The 21,952-nt window shown below is 37.5% G+C and overlaps 4 protein-coding genes and 1 long non-coding RNA gene across 5 annotated transcripts in view; 1 reads left to right on the top strand and 4 right to left on the bottom strand.

Annotated features, from left to right (window-relative positions):
• Positions 1 to 267: 267 nt before the first annotated feature.
• Positions 268 to 678, bottom strand: LOC308687109 (histone H3.2; the record flags this gene model as incomplete). The annotated part of the gene is made up of 1 exon (XM_081359373.1): positions 268 to 678. The coding sequence occupies one exon, from the start codon at positions 676 to 678 to the stop codon at positions 268 to 270; it is 411 nt and encodes a 136-aa protein (XP_081215499.1).
• Positions 679 to 1,555: 877 nt separating this feature from the next.
• LOC308687111 (histone H2A-like) lies at positions 1,556 to 1,942 on the bottom strand (the record flags this gene model as incomplete). The annotated part of the gene is made up of 1 exon (XM_081359375.1): positions 1,556 to 1,942. The coding sequence occupies one exon, from the start codon at positions 1,940 to 1,942 to the stop codon at positions 1,556 to 1,558; it is 387 nt and encodes a 128-aa protein (XP_081215501.1).
• A 689-nt stretch (positions 1,943 to 2,631) lies between these two features.
• LOC308687123 (histone H1-like) lies at positions 2,632 to 3,252 on the bottom strand (the record flags this gene model as incomplete). The annotated part of the gene is made up of 1 exon (XM_081359386.1): positions 2,632 to 3,252. Exon 1 carries the CDS (start codon positions 3,244 to 3,246, stop codon positions 2,632 to 2,634), a length of 615 nt encoding a protein of 204 aa, XP_081215512.1. The 5' UTR covers positions 3,247 to 3,252.
• Positions 3,253 to 11,268: 8,016 nt separating this feature from the next.
• LOC308681300 lies at positions 11,269 to 11,920 on the top strand. The gene is made up of 3 exons (XR_014029016.1): positions 11,269 to 11,291; positions 11,643 to 11,735; positions 11,877 to 11,920. It is a non-coding gene; the product is annotated as an uncharacterized lncRNA (long non-coding RNA).
• Positions 11,921 to 15,378: 3,458 nt separating this feature from the next.
• LOC308685023 (uncharacterized protein) overlaps positions 15,379 to 21,952 on the bottom strand; it is a 7,482-nt gene continuing 908 nt past the window's right edge. Inside the window, exons 2-7 of the mRNA XM_081356452.1 lie at positions 21,499 to 21,595; positions 20,417 to 20,704; positions 19,932 to 20,186; positions 16,134 to 16,285; positions 15,906 to 16,055; positions 15,379 to 15,767 (exon numbers count right to left, since the gene is read on the bottom strand). Of these exons, the coding sequence (XP_081212578.1) occupies positions 15,603 to 15,767; positions 15,906 to 16,055; positions 16,134 to 16,285; positions 19,932 to 20,186; positions 20,417 to 20,704; positions 21,499 to 21,538 (1,050 nt within the window). The 5' untranslated portion in view covers positions 21,539 to 21,595 and the 3' untranslated portion in view covers positions 15,379 to 15,602. The remainder of the gene's footprint in view (positions 15,768 to 15,905; positions 16,056 to 16,133; positions 16,286 to 19,931; positions 20,187 to 20,416; positions 20,705 to 21,498; positions 21,596 to 21,952) is intronic.

The raw sequence follows: 21,952 nt of genomic DNA, 5'->3' as shown, positions 1-21,952 counted from the left end.
CACTTGTTTTGAAAAAACCTTCAAAAACTATTTAATGCAATCTTGACCTTTAAGAAGTTTGGGCAATTACCACAAAATGTTCAAATTTAATTGGTTGTTTAAGATGCGTTTAGTTCTGAAAAATAGTTTACTTCAGCAGACATATTGAAAGCATTCACATGCTAAACGCAAATAAGAAGAGTTAAACAAAGGAAATCTCTAATTTTTTAAACATTGAGGTGGCTCTTAAAAGAGCCTTTGGATTGTATGACTGTTTCTGCTGTGGGTTTAAGCGCGCTCTCCGCGGATGCGGCGGGCCAGCTGGATGTCTTTGGGCATGATGGTGACTCTTTTGGCGTGGATGGCGCACAAGTTGGTGTCCTCAAACAGACCCACCAAATAAGCCTCGCTCGCCTCCTGCAGGGCCATGACAGCCGAGCTCTGGAAGCGCAGATCCGTCTTGAAATCTTGAGCGATTTCTCTCACCAGGCGCTGGAAGGGCAGTTTGCGAATCAGCAGTTCAGTGGATTTCTGGTAACGGCGAATCTCTCTCAGCGCCACAGTACCGGGCCTGTAGCGATGAGGCTTCTTAACGCCACCGGTAGCGGGAGCGCTCTTACGGGCGGCTTTAGTGGCCAGCTGCTTCCTCGGGGCTTTTCCTCCGGTGGACTTACGAGCGGTCTGCTTGGTTCTTGCCATTATTTCAACAAAGTTCTGTTACAGCTGTGAACAAAAGGACGAATGAATGAATAGTTCACTAGAACACAGCGCGTATTTAAGCCCAGGGCTGCCATGCGCTCATTGGATGGCTTTGCTTCAGAGGCATTTGATTGGTTATTGTCTGGCGTCTGTAAATGACAGTTGGCCAATGGCTGTGCGCCTCCTGTTTTCAAAGAAGAGACACGAGTTTGTGGTTCCCGCCCGAATATCCTTTGTTTCTCTTTGAATAGAATAGGCGAAATCAGGTGTAAATTTGCACAGCAAAACCCGTGATTGATTTTTAAAATATTATTGATAGTGTAGAGTTGGACTTGTGGCACTAATATTAAAAACTGAGATAAGTAGTACATATACTTAACTACGTTATGTTAAAATTCTTTGTATTGATATCAATATATCAGTTTAAATATGTTTAGCCATGCTAATAAAATATACACTTTCATAAAACATTCATTAAATCCTTACAAATAGTTTAGGGAGAGTGGATAACAATAAAACATGTTACTTACTAAAATTCTCTAGGGACATACATTTCTAGTCAGATTTAAATAATTAAAAATTAGCGTCATTGAAAAACTGATTTATGAATGGAATCTCAGACACATATATTAAAATGTTAATGCTTTGTTTCGTTACATTTTGTTTATATATAGTCAGCATTGTATAGTAGTACAAGAACTGTCAATTCATGGGCATTCTTCTCCCATTTTTTTTTTTTTTTTTTCCTTTTTGTTTTTAATCAAACAAACTTTAATAGAAAAATCGAATAAAAATCGGACGAATCCAAACACTCTTTCTTGGAGAAATTGGGTGGCTCTTAAAAGAGCCTTTGGTCTGAAGAGAAGCTTCGGTCAGTCTACTTGGCCTTCGCGGGCTTCTCGGTCTTCTTGGGCAGCAGCACGGCCTGAATGTTGGGCAACACACCACCCTGAGCGATGGTCACGCCACCCAGAAGCTTGTTCAGCTCCTCGTCATTGCGCACCGCCAGCTGCAGGTGTCGAGGGATGATGCGGGTCTTCTTGTTGTCCCGAGCGGCGTTTCCAGCCAACTCCAGGATCTCAGCGGTCAGATACTCGAGCACAGCGGCCAAATACACCGGAGCTCCGGCACCGACGCGCTGGGCATAGTTGCCTTTGCGGAGAAGCCTGTGAACACGGCCGACGGGGAACTGCAGTCCCGCCCTGGAAGAGCGACTCTTGGCCTTAGCGCGAGCCTTTCCCCCGGTTTTGCCTCTTCCACTCATTGTAAATTACAGTTGTTGTTCCTTTATTTAAAAAAAAAAGTAACAGTGATACTTTCAGCAGCTGTGTTCTGAGTTTTAAATAAAAGCTCGCTAGTCTCCTATTGGCTGGTGTCTGAACACATCATGGAGCCAATCAGTGAGCTTCCCTCCAAACTCCAAACACCCCCTTTCTGCTTCTCACGCCAAGTACCTCAATCCAACAGCCTCTTAGCCTCCTTTTAATGTATTTTAGTTTAAATTAATTCGTTTCTACAGTTTTTATTTCTTAATGTCCATTGTTTTGTTTTTTTATGTAAAACACTACTTATGTTACCATCATGTATAAACTATCATGTATAAACTGCTATACAAATAAACTTGCCTTGCCCATTTTTACTTTGGTTGAAAACAAATATAATTGATTAAAATTAATCAAGTTGGTCTTGAAGCTGTGAAGTTTTATAGTGTATTGCTATAAACATTTCTAATGACGTCTATGCAGATACTTAAGATTTCATCCAAACGTTCACATTATCATCAGATTTTGTCGAAATGTGTGTGCACATGAATATAAAGGGCCCATTTATTGTCTTCGCGGTAACTATGACTTTCATTGAACTGATGAATTAATACTCTTCACTATGAATTAGTGGGTGGCTCTTAAAAGAGCCTTTTTGAGAAAAGAAAATAAACAAGGGAAAAGAATGAGTTTATTTCTTCTTAGGAGCTGCCTTTTTAGGCTTGGCGGCTTTAGGTTTTGCTGCTTTAGGTTTCGCCGTTTTGGGTTTGGCTGCCTTTGCCTTTTTTGGGCTCTTGGCTGCTTTCTTAGGAGTCGCTGGTTTCTTGGCCTTCTTGGGGCTCTTCGTTGCCTTTTTAGCGGCGGGTTTCTTCACCTTCTTCGGGGATTTCTTAGCGGCGGGCTTCTTTGCTGCTGCAGTTTTGGGCTTCTTAGCGGCAGCGGGTTTCTTGGCTGCGGGCTTCTTGGCTTTAGGAGCCGCTTTCTTGGCGGGTTTCTTCTTGGTCTCGGTCTGTTTCTTGTTGAGTTTGAAGGAGCCCGAGGCGCCGGTTCCTTTAGTCTGGACCAGGATGTCATTAGTAACGAGACTCTTGACGGCGGTCTTGACGCGGGAGTTGTTCTTCTCCACATCGTATCCACCGGCAGCGAGCGCTTTCTTCAGGGCGGCGAGGGACACACCGCTCCTCTCTTTAGATGCGGACACAGCCTTGACGATCAGCTCTCGGACGCCTGGTCCTGCTTTCTTGCTTTTAGCTGCTGATTTCTTCTTGGCCGCTTTGGTCGCGGATGCTGGAGCGGTTTCTGCCATGATTTCTCTGAGTGAATCTGGACTCACACAATCTGACTGTGACCGACAATGAACCGCAGCGCATTTAACCGCAGCATGAGAACCGCGTAGACTCAACCTGCTCTGTCCAGTGTCTGCTCCTCCACTTACGCCTTTGCTTGTGTTTTCTCCTTTCGTATTTGGGATACAACTGGAGTTGTAAAATAGTTTAGTAGAGTAAAAAAACGTACATATCGAGTAGAGAGCTTGAACTTTAATTTGTAGACTAAAACACGCGGAAAATGATCATTTATTTTAGAATCGTAGGATGAAATCCAAAGCGCGCACCTCTAATGATCAAGGCTGCGTGTATATTTCATGTAATTGTGTGTAATAACAGAAGTAAACTACTGAGTGAGTCATCTTGGTTTTGAACTAGCACTTTGACAATGGCTTTGATATATGTAAGATCGCTGAGGGACTTGTGGAGTGTTTCATTCAGAGGTTGTTTTGCGCAGCTTGAAGCACACACTCACATCTGTCTGTGTAACTGCTCTGCATCTCGGGTCACTGATGATTCCCACATTTTATAAAGATGCAAGAACCCTGAATAAAGTTCAAAATCAGCACCTGATCGCTAATATATTTTGAACTGATTAATAAAACTTAAATATACTTGGTATATATATGAAGATATATGAAAGCATTGTTAACATAACAGAAGGTTGTGATTTCTTTCTAAATTTATGAATGCATATTTATTTTTCTCAAATAATAAAGCTTCATTGTTATTAAATTAAACACTGACACAATTACAGTTTTTTCCAATTGCTAACACACAAGATACCTAATGTATCCTGCAAAATACCTAATATATCTTGCAAAATTAAGCACTGCAACCAAAACTATATAGCATTATCAAAATCAAACTTTTGCACGAAATGGCACACACTTCTAGCCTGGTTAAAACCAGACCCTTCTCAGTTGAAACTGAGTATAGGAGAGAGAATTAAAATTCGCCGGAAGTAGTCTGGGTTTTCCCAGGCTAACACACTTCATTCATATTACTAGATTTTTGTCTAACCAACTACACACTGTTGGGCAGAATGAAAAGCACAGTCATCTTTATGCTTTGCCATAATACTAAAATAGTTACAATTGTAGAAAATTCTTCAGATTGTTCACATGCTCGGAAATATTTGCAGAAACACACACATGCTGTTGCAACATTTATTTATTTTTTTATTTAGATATATTTACACTGGACTGAACAAAAAATGCTCACAAAAAAACAGTAAACTGAAAAAGATTGAAGTGTTAACAATTAAGCATTGAGGTGTTTGGCCAGGTGACACATGTATCAGTCAATCAGCTCATGTAGTGTCATTTTGAATGGCAGTGTTTTGAAATGGCAAACATGTGACTTTATGTCAGATTGTTGTGTCTTATGCGGAGAACCGTGTTCAGTGCATTTAAAAAGTGCCATTTTGAATTGCAAAATGTGTGTAAAGGAGATTTTTTAGACTTGAGAAGAGGTTTTGCTCTCTGTGTGTCAGTTTATTGTGCTGTGCATGTCATTTTAGTGTGTTAGCAATTGGAAAAAAAAAAAAAACATCAGTAGTTTGGGATTATGGTGTAGAGGTTGCTGCCTCTTTAGGAAATAAATCCTTCACAAAATGTGTAAATTTTGGAGATTTGGTGCTTGATTGATCTATTTTCACATTATAGTTCATAAATCATTACTGTAAACCAAAACCCTGAATTAAGATATTTGCAAACTTGTTTGGATGAAGGACCATGCCAGAGATCTATGAGAAAAAAGTCTCTTATATGCCAATCTTCTTTATCTTAAAGGAGTAGTTCACTTTAAAATGAAAATTACCCCATGATTTACACCCTAGTTATATTAATAACACCGGAGTTATATTAATTAACACCATCATATTGAAGCTCAAAAAAGTGAATCCATCCATCATATAAGTGCTCCACACAGCTCCGGGGGTTAATAAAGGCCTTCTGAAGCAAAACAATGAGTTTGTGTAAGAAAAATATTCATATTTAACATGTTACAATGTAAAATTCTAGCTTCCAGCCAAACGGCCATTCGCAGACTGCTTACGCCTAAAGTGAAACTTACGCAACTTGTGACGTCAGAAGTAGCGTAATGTGTAGTGTAAATATCAGCAGTATGTCGCAATACTCCCATAAGTTGCGCTAGACTTAAGTCCTTAGACTTAGTCTTTAAGAAGTCCTGACTATATCTGACTGTCAAATATTTAAAGCTTATACAAAAAGCCAGTGGCATTGATTATGAAACCTCAAATTCAAACAGCAATACAGTCAAATCAGACAACAAACCTGACATTATCAAATTAAGGTTACATTATGTATTATCTGCCATATATTTTTAAACAGGAAGTTTAAACAGTTGATACGACATAAATATATATAAAGCTAATTAAAGGGGAAGTCTTTGTTTCCATCATCTTAATTTCTGAGTAACACCAACCCTGATTCTCATTGCTGTGATCATCATGTCATTTCTCTACACGTATTGCTCTATATACATCAACCGCCTGCACCCACAGTGACCATCAGAGGCCTGAGAGTGGAAGAAAGTCTGCCAGTTGTACTTTCACATGTTTTTTCCACTACTGCTCTGTGGGTTTAACCAATTCAGACTCTAATCAAGTGACAAAATAATGACAGTCAGAATATGTATTGTCATGGGTCTCATAACCAGTTCTGAATCACGTACACAGATCATCATTGTAAAGACCACCTCTGATATTATCACATATAAACCTTTACGCAGCTGCAGAAGTTTGATTGACAGCTGTAGATAATGATGCAGTTTGACTTTAAATCACACACACTGACCAGTCAGTCACTCACACATCTCACACTCTCCTTCTACGGAGTTGAAAACTGGTAAAAGTGGCTGTTGACCGGATGTGTTGCGTTGCAAAGTCACCCAGAAATTATTGTTAACACTGGTGTTGTCATATACTTCCCTTTTCTAAGGCTCCGAGACTGTCAACATTTGGCAATACATATTTTGACTAGTCTGACAGTAATTCATAATGTTTGGTTTAAAGTGATCTGCATAAAGCCCAATTCAGATCCCGCATTGATATTAATCACTTCTCATTCAGTCTGATGTAGATTTGCATCCATTCCTAATAAACCATCGTTATAACATGAACAAGCCTAATACGACTTTTCTTAAAATTTATTCAAGGCTCTTTATGAGGAACTCTTTCACAATTTCTTAAAAATATATATATATATATATATATATATATATATATATAATTTTTTTTTTTTTTTTTTTTTTGTGAAAGAAATTGTGAAAGAGTTCCTCATAAAGAGCCTTGAAGCCTTATAGTTTTTGTTTCTCTCTTTTGTTGTAAATTCTAATTCGGTTCTGAAATCAGGGAAGTATAAGCAACTGTGAACTACGGTTTCTTCTGTGTTTGTTCAGGAAGTGTTGAGGCTATAAGACAGACTGTGTGTTTGACAGCGTGTCATTAATAGATCAGGATGGAGCTCAGTTCACTTCCTCTAATTATCTGTGAGTATTATTATCTCATTTATGCATAATTTTCACATTTTGTATAATGATCTAATCAGTGTTTATTTGTATTTCATCTTTTTATAGTGAATCTGTTTTTCATTTATGCTGCTAATAATTTGAGCATCAAATTAGTCTGTAGCTCATGATATCCACACTGTTAATTAAAATTCCTGGTGATTTTTTACAGTGTGTGTGTGTGTGTGTGGACATGTTTTTCTACACCGGTGGGGACTTAAACCTGAATGCACACAGACTCATGGGGACTCGTGTCACCGTGGGGACCTAAATTGAGGTCCCCATGGGTACAAAAGCTTATAAATCATACAGAATTAGTTTTTTTGAAAATGTAAAAATGCAGAATGTCTCCTGTGATGGGTAGGTTTAGGGATAGGGGCAGTGTAAGGGGATAGAATATACAGTTTGTACAGTATAAAAACCATTATGCCTATGGAGAGTCCTCACAAAGATAGTGCACCAGACGTGTGTGTGTGTGTGTGTGTGTGTGTGTGTGTGTGTGTGTGTGTGTGTGTGTGTGTGTGTGTGTGTGTGTGTGTGTGTGTGTGTGTGTGTGTTGTGATGTGCTGACTGACATCAATGATGTCACTTCCCATATGAAGCACTGGTGGCACGTAAGATAAGATCTGCAGTCCAATGGCTTGAGCTTCTCTTCACTTTGTGGTTGTATCATGACAGCATCACGCAGATATTCTTAGCAATGAAGACGATTTCTTCACACTTCCTCTTTCATGCCCAATATCTCCAGTTATTATTGACTGCCTTATATAGATGTGAAAGAGTCCAGATCTCTTGCATCAAATCAACATTGTCACACCTTCTGTTTTTTTCTATTTTAAAAAAGTTGTCTGCAGGTTTTAATTTATCTCGCCCACCTTTTAAGTGTGTGTGTGTGTGTGTGTGTGTGTGTGTGTGTGTGTGTGTGTGTGTGTGTGTGTGTGTGTGTGTGTGTGTGTGTGTGTGTGTGTGTGTGTGTGTGTGTGTGTGTGTGTGTGTGTGTGTGTGTGTGTGTGTGTGTGTGTGTGGTTTGTCTCTTTTTGCTTTTTAGTGCTGATTTCAAACATCTGCCCTGGACAAACTCAAGGTGATTTATACATTTATATTTTGTTCAAATCGTATATACAATAACACAGTGGACCAGAAAGCATGTATAGCAGCATGTCAAGTGTTGATGTAATTTATTGGGTCCTTATGATACAGCTGAGCTGTGTATGAAACAAATGTCTTGTATGATTAATGTTTAAACATCTGAATGTTTTGTGTGATGTTATAGAGAGACCAAAGGCTGTAGTGAAGACAGAGCCTGACAAACATGAAACCGTCGCTGTCAGATGTGAAATACCAGGAACTGAAGACGGCTGGACATACAGCTGGTTTACAGACGGATCATCTCGGTCCATCAGCTCTGACAGAGAATTCAGCTTCAAACCTGATGAATCTCACAGTAGCATCAACATCTCCTGTAGAGGAGAGAGAAGTGATGGACAGAAGTCAGAGATCAGTGACGCTGTTACACTGACATTATCACGTGAGTCTGATCCTCTTCACCGCAGAAATCAGTTACACTGAGAAGTGATGACGTGATGAGAAGGGCTTTTATTTGCACAGAAGAAAAGAAGGTGGTTATAAATAAAGTGAGGTTATTGTTCTCAGCGAGCAGGGCATGATGTTTCAAGAGGAACAGAGCGGTTAGATTTATTGATATTTTAATTGTATTGCACTATTACTGGACAGACGAGAAATACATTTTCATTATCCTCTTTTATTCATTTATCTGACTTGGTTTCTTTCAGATGTTTTATCATAACTTCTGTTTGTTCAGTTCTTGCAGAGGCACCTAAACCTGTTCTGACTGTTCAGCCTAAACCATCACAGATATCCAGAGGAGAGAATGTCACTCTCACATGTGACTTACAGGGAGAAGGATGGACATACAGATGGGAGTGTGAAGACCACAACTCTGAAGAGAAAGATGATGATGAAACAAAGCACAACTCTAATGAGAACGATGATGATGATACACAGCACGACTCTGAAGAGAAAGAGAAAGATGATACACAGCACAACTCTGAAGAGAAAGAGTTCAATATCACTGCAGAGATCACACAGAAGTGCAGGTGTAGCGGCTGCAGAGGATCAGTCTGCTCTGACTGGAGTGATGAAGTGACTCTGACTGTGTCGGGTGAGTGATCATCACTGACTGACATCAGGATCTTGCTTAAATGATATATGAACAATTAATAAACTGCAACTAAAAAAAACAGTACTTGTGAACATTTCTAGATGCTGCATGTTAGACTGTGATTTACAGTAAGCATCTGATTTTACAAGCCATGTCTCTCAGGATCTGTATCTTTATACATCTTTATGAGAGCTCTCATGTTAGATCATAAAACAGCCATACAATTGCATGACTCATAATGAGCTGAAGGGTGAGGTAAAATTAATTAATTAATTAATTACACATTAAGTATAAATGATAGAAGTCATAAACAGTGATAGATGATGGCTGAAGACTGTATATTAACTCAAGATCATCATTAAATATTTACAGACAAACCCAGAGTAACTGTGAAGCCCCAGAGTTCAGTGTTCACTGGAGACACAGTTACTCTGAGCTGTGACGTGAGACGCTCAACTGGACTGAGGATTATCTGGTACAAAGACTTCCAGAGAATAAAATCTGATGATGAGACAGAAACACTGAGAGATGTGAGAGTCTCTGATGGAGGAGAGTACAGTTGTGGTGTACTGAGAGAAAACAACTCCACAAAACAAGGTCATAGAGTCACACTAACAGTCAGAGGTAATGTGGCAATCTGATATAATAAGAGTAATATTATTCAGATTAATGTCATCCATCAACAGTATCATGTTCAGTCAGTTAAATTAAACTTTAGTTAATTTCTCACAGAGAGACCCAGAGCTGTATTGCGTGTTCAGCCTGATGGACGAGTGTTCAGAGGAGAGACGGTCAATCTCACATGTGACATAGAGGAGTCAGACGTCACTAGCTGGACCTACAGCTGGAATAAAGATGATTCAGAGATTCATGTCAGTCAATCACAGGAATACAGCATCAGTTCAGTTAGTGAATCTCACACAGGTCAGTACAGCTGTAGTGGAAGAGAGACGCGAGGATCACGATACACACACACCAGTGATGAAGTTACACTGACGCTTTCAGGTGAGTGTGTTCAGATCAACTTCACATCACGAGTAAAAAACACCTGCAAATAAGAAACTGTAACCAACATGTTAAAAAATAAAACAAGCAGTGAGTAATTTAACAGTAAATACGACAGAGAATAGATTGGGTGAATTAATGTTTAATGTATTGAGCTGCACTAGTTATTTAAAGGGATAGTTCACCCAAAAATGAAAAAATAAAATTAAAATTTACTCACCCTCAAGCCATCATAGGTGTATATGACTTTCTTCTTTCAGACGAACACAATCGGAGTTATATTAAAAAATGTCCTGGCTCTTCCAAGCTTTATAATGGCAGTGAATTGCTGTTTCTGTTTTGAAGCTCATAAAAGTGCATCTATCCATGATTAAAGTGCTTTAACGTTAATAAAGGCCTTCTGAAGTGAAGCGATGCGTTTGTGTAAGAAAAATATCCATATTTAAAACTTATAACTAGCTTCCAGCCAAACGGCCATTCGCAGTCTACTTGCATAGCGCAACTTCACTTCAGAAGACCATTATTAACCCCCGGAGCCATGTGGAGCACTTTTATGATGGATAGATGCACTTTTATGATGGACAGATGCACTTTTATGATGGACAGATGCACTTTTATGATGGACAGATGCACTTTTATGAGCTTCAAAACAGAAACAGCTATTCACTGCCATTATAAAGCTTGGAAGAGCCAGGACATTTTTTAATATAACTCAGATTGTGTTCGTCTGAAAGAAGAAAGTCATATACACCTAAGATTGCTTGAGGGTGAGTAAATCATGGGATAATTTTCATTTTTGGGTGAACTATCCCTTTAATGGATAGGCCTGTTAACTCTGCTGATAAGTAACGTCAACAAAATTAATTTTAATAAAAAATTATAATAATTTAAGTTAATAATCAAATTGCAGATGATTAGCTACCCCGACCTTTTTTATTTGACCTACTGACCTTTTATTTTAAAACATCAGGATATCGTGCTCTGATCATTGGAGTGATCGCAGGATTGAGCGTCTTGTTTCTGCTCATTTTCGTACTGGTCCTGCTGTGGCGCTGCAAACACAACAAAGGTTCCTCTCAACTTCTCAAAAATATACAGACAAACTTCACTATTATGATTGATGGATTTAAAGATAATTTATATAAATACCTGTCATAAACTGAGGGCAGGAAAGCCATTTTGCGTTTTGAAAAGCTGGTGTTTAGGAATCATTGCTAAAGTGTCTCTGTGTTTGAGCAGGAGGAGGATCTCCGTCTCCCTCGACTGAACATCAGCAGCACAACATCAGAACAGAAGAGCAGAAGAAGAGTAGACATACACATAATATCTTCAACTGCAATCATCTATTTTGACATTTTAAATTACTATATACAGAATTATATACATCGACACAGATAGATAGATAGATAGATAGATAGATAGATAGATAGATAGATAGATAGATAGATAGATAGATAGATAGATAGATATATAGATAGATAGATAGATAGATAGATAGATAGATAGATAGATTAAACGTGATCTAACTGATCTATAAAAGGCTTTAGTTTATCAAAATTTGGTTTAATTGTATTTTCCATCATGGATAACAAAATAAGAACTCAATAAGTGAAAGAGTAAAACCAGAAAAAGACTCAATCTCACTCAGTCTTTCTTCAGATGCAGACTCGGTGAATGGCCCTTCTGATGTGACCTATGCTGAGATTGACCTGAAACCAGTGAAGGAAATGAAGAAAAAGAAAGAAAACAAAGGTATGGCCACACCGGACCTCTGCTGCGTGTGTGTTCTGCTGGTTTGTTGTGATAATGCAGTGATATAGACGCATACATAAATGATTGTTGTACATAGAGATGTCATTTAGCCTACATAGACTCACCTCTTGTCATCTGTAGGAAAGACCAGTGAGAGTTCTGACACTGTTTACTCCAAACTCAACATCAAAACAGTTTAAGGTGAGGTAAGCTAAAAACAGCGCAAAATATCACAATATATCATATATATCATGCAATTAATAAATAAAAAAAAAATCACATTTTATACTTGTATTTGTATGATTTCAGGTGTTGTTGCTGGATCTAGTCATATGACGAATGATCAGATGAGACACACAACTCGTGTGAGAAAAAATGTTGTGATTCAAATATGAACCAAAAGTTGGTGAATTGGAGATATTACCTTCATTATTAATCATATAGTTTAATTTAGTTAACATAATGAGTAAATATGCATAATCATGGCATTATATAAACATGTGTTGTGTTAGTTGAGGTCAGCACAACAGCACACGATTAACAAAAAATCTGTAAAAGTCCGTAAAAGTTGCAAAAAACATCTCATCAATGGCATTTTTACTTTATAATGTGGTTGAAATGTTGCCAATGCTTTTCTATGTTAGTGGCATATAAAGTTAGAAAGTCTAGAGAAATAACTGTAATGCTTACATATGCATTCATATATTACTTTGATTACTATAGTATTATGTATGTTATTACAAAATTTTCTGAATACTATAAGAAAAAGAAAAAAAAATAGCAAAACATTTGTAAATATTCTACAAGCTAACTCTGTATTCCTATCATGTATTAATATGTTTGAATCTATCCTCTCGTTGTCCACTAGATGTCCCCGTAGAGACGATCTGGTTGTTTCATGTCATTGTGTGATAGTTTTTGCTTTGTACTCGTGTTCTAGTGTCTTCTTTCTGTATTTACTGTGTGTTACTCTTGCATTAATACCTACATTGCATTGTGCTTTAATCATATATGTTAATTAAATAGTTTTAAGTGGTTTGTGTCTGATCTGCATCTTTTTTTCTTTTTCTTTTTTATTGCTGGCATAATGGTATTTAATTCAAATCATTAGCCTATATTTTAAATACGCCTTTTAAAAATAACAGATTAATTTCTGTGATTAAAATGTGCTGTTTAACTCGCTAACGCACGAGCCCCATCGTGGAACCATCATCAATAACTAAGTCAACTTAAACCAAAGAATAAGTGATGGACCCTGATCAATTCAAACTGTTTCTAACCAAGTAAATGCAAACACATAAAGATAAAAATAAAACTAGTGTGTGATCAATATAATGGCTGACAATTTGTAATGCTGTGTAAGAACTGAACCATAGTTTCACATGAAAGGTACAGACTAGTTCAATACAATATATTCAGAATATGTGTGTGTGTGCCTGTGTATGACATTATGACATGACATGTTGAATTTATTCAAGATGCACGTCAAGTGGTTCCACGCAAGTTGTAAGAACTAAATAAAGTACTATATCACTTGTGAAGTGAAACTAACCGTAGGGACTATTTTACACCAGGGATACACCTCTATCTTTCTGAGAAAGACTCTGGGGTTTATATGAACCACACAGGTGCTTTTTACAGTCCAGTTGAACACTATACTGGGGCGTTATTTTGGTTGATCGGATCACAAGTAGACGAGGGAGACACACACACGTTTACACCTGGTGTTTCAATCCGTCTCCTTTGTCCAGAGAGCAGCTCTGACATCAGCAAGACCAGCCGAACGCTGAGAGTGTGTGTTAGAAATCAGGAATGGTGAGAAAACATTGTGTTTGGTATGGCGTTTTTCATCTTCAAACCAAACTTGGGTCTCCAGCCGACAAAGGCCCTGTCCCAAATGGCACCCTAAACACTCGCGGTCTTCCTACGAGTCCACACTCTCGTGACGTAACGCCGCTTTGACTGTCAGGAAGAAGTCTGCTGCAAAGCTCACTTCAGTGAGTGCGTTAAAGTCACCATTACAGTGATCGGTGTTTGCTTTAGTCCTTGACTTTTTAACATTAGTTTTTTTTTTGTTTTTTTTATGGCTGCTGTAACTGTGTTTATAAGACACATTTATTATCTGTCTACTCAATGAATGTAAAACCAAACATTATTTGCTCTGAATTGTGTTTTAAAACCAAATTTAAGAAAACCATCATTCACTTAGTAAAATAAAGATAAATGACTTAAATATAATCTGTAAGACAAACTAAAGTACTTTTTTTTATTATTCCAACTCAACTTATACTCACTTTTTTACTATTTAACAATTATATATTTGGAATATTTATTTATCATTGAATTTTCTCTATGATTTGAGTAGGCTATCTTATTTCATTCTCCAAAAATAAATCTGAACTTCCTGTGTGTGCTGCCTGTGAAAACCACATCGTTTATATGTGGAAATCATTAATCATACGCCCTCAATCATGCAACTAAATACATCACAATCTGGATTCTACAGCATTTTCTTTTCTTTTTTTTCACAGTCAGTTTTTATATCTTCCTTAAATGAAACGAGATGAAGAAAAAAAAATACTTAGCAATTACCTTTATTTTACAAAAATAAAACCTTTGTAATGAGCAAATGAGACTCATTCAAACCGGAGCACCAAAGAAATATTAAAAAGATCAAGCAGTGCGTTTGAGAGAATGTGCAACACAGCAGACTATGATTCTCTTCAACATACTACCAATATTTTTTGCAGTATATACACTGTGACTGTATGCAATTTTGTTTGCATTAAATACTTGGATGACCAACTGCATTTGCCAAAGATTAGCACAAGGTATCATCTGATCATTTCATTTCCTATTTGGAAAGGAATAACGAGAAATGAAAAGACGGATCGTTTATTCGTTTTTTTCGTTTAGTTTAATAAACGGAAAATGAGATTTCGGCTCGATTTCTCAATTTTCGTTTGTGGTTTACAAATCGGTTTATGGCTTTGATATTTCGTTCGCACACCAGTGTGATGAATGAATGAGATATTAAAATTTGTTCCTTGACTCATCATTTGATAAAGTTTTCAAATATTATGACATTTTTACACAAAATAGAATAAACAATACAATACAATACAAAAAAAAAAAAAAAACTAGCTGTATTAAACATGCTACACAATGAGGTCACTGGATAATATAGGACTGTTTTAAATGCATAATTAATCACTGAACACACTCTTAAAAATAATGGTTCTTTATTGGTTTCATAAATAACCTTTAAATTGATAGTTTTTCACATGACATCACACCCTTATATAAATACCCATCTGGAGGGCAAAACAAGGCTTTATTATATAAAATATTACTTATAAATATTATTATATTACAATATTACTTTTATTAATATCACTAAGATAATGATATTATGAGACCAAATTCAGTATCCACCTCATTGATGATGCATAATGTATACAGGTAAGCAGATAAATCCAGAATATAAACACAACGCACAGTTTCTAATTGAGCATATTTCCAAAGAACAACATTTTAAAGAAAATACGTAACCATTTAACACATTGCGTTCATATTCTGGATGTTTTGCCCTCCAGGTCTCCGTCACGTAACCGGAAACTTTAAATTGCATTGCTACAAAACCCCCCGTTTGGAACCTTTATTTGTAATGCATAATATTTCACAAACTTTTTAAATAAAAATACAGGCAGCATAAGGTGTTGCACAGTATGAAGTAAGCATCCATCATATGACCATATAATTCGTACTTATCTATTCAGTATTAAAAACACTCAAAATGTACAGTTTTTTCCTTTTTCTGTGGTTTCTGTGGTTCTCCGTCTCTGACGTGTGCAGTATCTGTATGTGTCACATCTCTCCTAGTTTGCAGTAAACAGTGTTTATTTGTTCTGAATCGGATTCTTCTGCCTTGTGTACTGTAGCTCTTACTTTAACAGTTCTGTCGTGTCCAGATCGCTGTTCCTCCGGATTCTCTATCATTAGCGTCACACTGTTTACTTGACAGGCCCTGGGCTGAGAAAGACACAAGCCAACAAATAAACAGGTCAAACAGAGTTTCACTGCATCTAACCTGGTAATATCAGGTACAAAATAAACCTGTAAAAGGTCAAATCTCACTGTACAGTTATGATTCATCAAAACATAACATACATGTCGTGATGGAGTGTCATAGATGGTTGATTCAGTGTTGTTTGCTGGAGGATTCTGGGATGCGCCTGGCTTGTCCACTGTGCTGTAGATCGTTTCATGATGCTGTTCAATCACTGTATTCATGCTACGGCCTGTCACGGCGTGACTGGACTGATTCAGAGAAAGAACAGAGTTAAGAATGACAGTCACGACAAATAATTGCGTTCCGAGGGAGAATTTTACTGATACCTGCGGATGAACTTTTGAAGTCTTTCTTTTCTTGACAACCACTACAATCAAACCCATCAACAATCCCAACACAACAGCGACGCCAGCGGTGACGCCGATCCAAGAGATGAGGTCTGGTGGAGAACGCAGATCACTTTGCAGTTTTTCATGGCCTAGAAATATTAAAACACATTTTAGAAAGGGAAACAACAACAAAACAGCTATTTATAGGTATGTAAGTATGGAGTGTCTATTTACACTAAGTGTGAAAAGCCCGGCTTGTTGGCAGAGGTTATTTACACTGACTCCGCCCACTGACGTCTGATTGGGCCGCACAAGAACAGTAGCAGAAGTGTCGCGGTGAGGTGCGTGACATAAAGTTCAAATTGACCCCCGTTCGAATCCACCTTTTGCTGAAATTCGGTTTACTCCCATCACATATCAGATTAGAAAAGCATTTATTTCAAGAAAATATTAGAAAATTGGAAATAAAGTGTTTAACGTGTGTTTAATAATAAAGTGTTTATCGGTTAATGGTAGGTGATTATACCAGATCATCTTCAGATCATGCCGACAAAACGTTATGGAATTCAAGTTGATTCGTCAAACCGTTCTCTATTTTTTGCGCATAACTTTGTCTTGTTAGATTTGGGTAATGCCGAGTCAAATGATATCCAATTGTCCCATATCAGCCATTTTGGGCATCGACCATTTTAAATTTTGAATTAAAATGCTGTATTGTTTTAATGCATGAACGTATCGTTTCAAAACTTGGTATGGGTCATCGGCACGATGCTCTGAAAGAGTCTGAGAAGTTTTGGACCAGAAAAAAATATTTACATGCTTATAACTTTGGATTTGGTTGACTTATTTTCACAGGAGTCACCTCCTTACATTCCTGAATCCTTGCCGAGTCCAACGATACCAAACATGCTAGATTTTGCCTTTACACAATGTTGTAAATTAGCAATTAAAAAACATTTGCCAGTATCTTCAAAACCATTAGACCGGTGGAGACGAAACCACCGTAGGAAGTTCGAAAACATAGGTTGTCGGCTAAACACTAATGCCCAAATGTCAAAATTGTTATAGTAAGTTGCAAAAAATTCCAATCAAATTCGCTTTTTATGCTCTCATACATATAAATGTATATAACTCTAAAACAAAATTAGATATATTCAACACATTTGACACACACATGTATGGGCTCACTCTGAGAACACATTAAAAAAAAAAAAGGTGGAACTGCACCACTTGGTGGCACTATAATAGAACATAACAAGGACATTGCCATTAATTACAATACAATATAAATGATATTAAATGCTACATTTTACGAATGCATTGTGGCTCTTCAGCTATCAGGTTAACCATAAACTAACCTAATAAGATAACCTAATCTAGCCCAATCAAGTTGCTAAACCATGTGCCATGAGCCACAAACCATTCAGGTCATGGGTTTCTATCCTGTGTGGCACATGCCTAGACCGCGATAGGTACTGTGGCCAGGAATGGTGCAAAAGTTGCTTCAGTTCCAGACATGGTGTAGTCTGGCTATCACCAGAACAAGCTCAATCATTTAAGATTGAACATTGGTCTAGGGAGTCTGCTATGTATTTTCTACTGCACAAGAGGCGTGATCAACGGGCATAGTTCAAACGACTCTGTACACAATTGGATAGTCAACCAATCAGACCAACGATCCGGGTGACGTACTTTGCAGAGCTACATGAGAACTCCAGGCAGGAAATGTTTAACCAAACGTGTTGATCAGCGGTTTGCAGAAGCAGCAATGGAATCGAGAGATTTTTGCAGGTTATGCAAAATCAAACATGAAAGTTTGTGGTATTTACACCAATTCGAGCGATTGGTTTGCTAAACTAAAGAAGCCATTGAGCATCATTGAGAGGTTAAAAGGAATTGGATAGAGCCGTAACGGCTCTGGAATTGGATTAAACCCGCCAATAGCGCGCCAGGTGGATAAGCCAGTTTTTGAAGTTTTGCATTTGGTGAGGTCAAATAGATATTTTGTGTACAGTTATTTAATTATGTTATCCGGTATCATGGACTTGCTCTCTCTTGTTTCATACAAACACAGCTGCTGACATTTTGCAACGATTGTTTTGCGATCTTGTTTTCACAAGATTATTATTAATGTGTTGAAATGCTGTGTAATAAGTGCTATGAATGTATACTGTATCTCTTAAATGTGCGTCTAGTTTGAACTTGCCGCGCTGCAGCTGCTCTCCTCCACGGAAGCTTTACGTTTAAAGACCGAATAAAAAATTAATTATGTGACAAGTAGCCGTGTAATAAGTGGAATAATGTACATCCAGCCAGTTGTTATCTCAGAATAAACCTCTTCAGGTGTGTGTGTGTGTGTGTGTGTGTGTGTGTGTGTGTGTGTGTGTGTGTGTGTGTGTTAGAATAAACCCCTTCAGGATGATGCTAGACCTGATCCTGATCACTCTGTCAGGGTTTATTCTCAGATCACAACTGGCTGGATGTACATTAACCCTTACTTATTTTATCTTATTTTATTTTATAATCCTGAAATATTATAAATCTGTATCTGTATCTGAAATCACATACTTCCCTACTATATAGTAGGCGAAAAACAGTATGTGACAAAAGTAGTATATCTGAATTCACAGTCCTCATCAAACTCATTAAAGGGTAGGCAAGAAGTACCCGGATGACCTACTACTTCCAGTAAGTGTGCATACGATGGATACTTCACTATCCCAATGACAACGTCCAGATTATATTCACACTATATAGAACATATCGTGAAGTAATTACTTAAAATTAGTACCTACTCAAGAGAGTAATGTATTCCACTTTATACTTTAGAAAATTAGTTTACACTGACAATTTGTAAAATAGTTTCAAAGAAGCTTTACAGAAATTAATGAATTCATGAACATTTGCAATACTTTAAAGGAGAACTCCGGTCAATTTTAACATTGAGCTCATTTTTTTGTAAATCATGTGACGCCGAATTAGTTGATTGTCGAGTTCACGCGCGTGATAACCTATGCGCATGAACTCGACAATCGACTACTGTGGACTTCGACTGAAAACAGGATGTAAATACAGGTATGTGTGCTGGCTGAATTATCATCATTTTTATTCATATATCTTTCACATCTACTGCAGTCAGATTCACAGTGTTCACTCTGAAGGAATCACTCACATTGGCTGTGCACTTGTAATGACACATCAAGGATGTTAAGAGGCTAAAAGCAGGTTTAAGACTTGCCCCATTGAAGTCAACAGGGTGCAAATTTTAAAAAGAGGATAACACGGTGTAGGCAACACCGATTTTTGTCGTTGTTCTCTGTACTGACAGCACTCCAAATGTACAAAAAAATGAGCTCAATGTTAAAATTGACCGGAGTTCTCCTTTAATGCCTGTCCACATTTGGCACTTTAGAGTTAGACAATACACATATTTGTGACGATATAAACAAGCAGTTTGTGGTGCCAAACATAATCCAGACATTTAGCCAATCAACCGCCTCCATGTTTACCTTATTAAATATTCATGCACTTTGTAAAGCCATGGAAACTTAGTTTATTTTTCAGCATCTGAAGGAAACGGTTATTAACTTCAGACAGTGTTATAAACACTCCTCCGTGGTCCTTTATTAGAAACCAGAGGGGATTTACATGACCATGTTTCCACAGATGTGACAGCTATTAAAACACACACTCGTTGCATGCTGTACAGAAATATGCAAATAAGAACATTAACTCGGGGTTTACAAATGTGTGAAGTGTGAAACACGAACCAAGATGAGTATTAAATAAACTTACAATTAATGTTGGGAGAGTGAGAATGATTCTTGCTGACGTGGTTGTTGACTTGGCAACTGAAGCCACTGCGGTCCTGAACAGCGACAGTGATATTGATGTCGGATGAAAACGCCTGTGTCTCCTCGCACACACTCTGGGTGCAGTCATACGAGGCCCAGCTGCCATCGATGGAGCAGTTCACCATGGCCCGACACACTCCAGCAGACGAATTTACATCACGGGGACTCACTATGATCTCAGGCTCTGAGAGAGCGCCTGCAAAAAGACCATAGATGAGTTAGAGGCAACATCTGAGCTGATGTACTGAATTATACAGGAGTCAACATTTGAAGAGGATCAAAACCTTTCATCAAAGTTATACATGAATTTTGAACAATACCCGTTCTTGTTCTTGTCTTAGGAACAAGAATTTTTTTTGATCCACTTCAAATGTTGAGTACTACATCATGTATGTAAATAAAGATGGATGGATAGACAGATCTTACTCTCCACTATAAGATTGAATGCAGCCAGAGTTTTATCCTCCCAGTTCGTAAGAGCCTCGTATAGTCCATTGTCATTTTCCTGAATGTCGTGTACGGTCAAAGACCAATCTGAGGAGTTTAAACTTATTTTTTTCCCCAAATCAGGTGAAACTCCATCTTTGTTTGCAAGCAAGTGTTTCCTGTTGAATCGTCGCCATACGACTTTAGACTGGTTTCTAGGACTGATGCTCAGACGGATCGATTTTCCTTTCAATCCATAATAATTTTCTTGGCATTTAACTGCAAAATCTGAAGGAATGAAACACAATTTAAGTCTGATTCATCTATTACATATCCGTTCAGTATTCTGAAGTTTAGTATCGTCCTACAATCATAGTGAAACAAAAAACTGAGCGCTTTTTATGATTAACAACATTTGAACTTGTTTGTGAAACTGTTCTGCTGAAGTCAAAACTCTTGGTTTGTGGCTTTGCTGCAGTAATGCTCTTTAACTTGTGCATTGCATCAGCCAATCAGAAAGCAGTTTAAAGGTGCTGAACTTGACATTTCAAACTTTTGTTCACTGCATTTACTTGATCAAAGAATACATATTAAAGTGCAATTTATTCCTGTGATCAAAGCTGAATTTTCAGCATCATTACTCCAGTCTTCGGCGTCACATGATCCTTCAGAAATCATTCTAATATGAGGATTTGCTGCTCAAGAAACATGTTTACAAAATTATTTTTTTTTTCTTTGGTGAATAGAATGCTTTAAGAACATTAAAATATTAATCTTTTGTAACATTCTAAATATTTTTACCGTCACTTTTGATTAATTTAATTGTCATTTGTCAAAGATGAGTTTTAAGGGATAAATTATTGATTACAGGGGGACTTTTAAAACTTAATGACCCCAAACTTTTGAGTGATACAACATGCTAAAGAAAGTCTGGAAATGGTGATGAAAGAAATGTCATATGAGTTTGGAAACAACACAAGGGGTGTTTAGTGAGAAATATGTCTTAATCTGAACAAGAAACTGTGAGGGAATCTTCAGATTATATTTTGAGCAGGGAAATCCTTCATAAAGTAGATTCGTACCTAAACTGAAGCCAAAAATACACAGCAGAAAGAGTTTCATAACTGTCAGCTCGACTTTGAAGACTGAAAATAAGACACCAGACTTCCTGTTGAGCACCTGCAGGGCGGAAACAGGAAAGAAAACGAGAAGTTAATGTCAGCAGAGCAGTTTTCTGCAAAACAAGCTTTACATACAGAGCATCAAACCAAAAATGAAATGAACAAATATGTCTCAAGTCGCACAGGTATATTTGTGGCACTTTTGTAAGGGTCAAAATTATCGTTTTTTCTTTTATGCCAAAAATCATTAGGATATTAAGTAAAGATCATGTTCCATGAAGATATTTTGTACATTTCCTACCGTAAATATATAAAACATTTATTTTTGTGAGTGAATGCAGCACAATTGTGAACATAAATGGACAACTTTAAAGGCGATTTTCTCAATGTTTCGATTTTTTTGCACCCTCAGATT

The sequence above is a fragment of the Scardinius erythrophthalmus genome, assembly GCF_964197995.2.
Source record: "Scardinius erythrophthalmus genome assembly, chromosome: 2".
Classification (NCBI taxonomy): Eukaryota; Metazoa; Chordata; class Actinopteri; order Cypriniformes; family Leuciscidae; genus Scardinius; species Scardinius erythrophthalmus.
The sequence above is the reverse complement of the archived record's forward strand: the minus strand, read 5'-3'. Positions and strand labels throughout refer to the sequence as shown.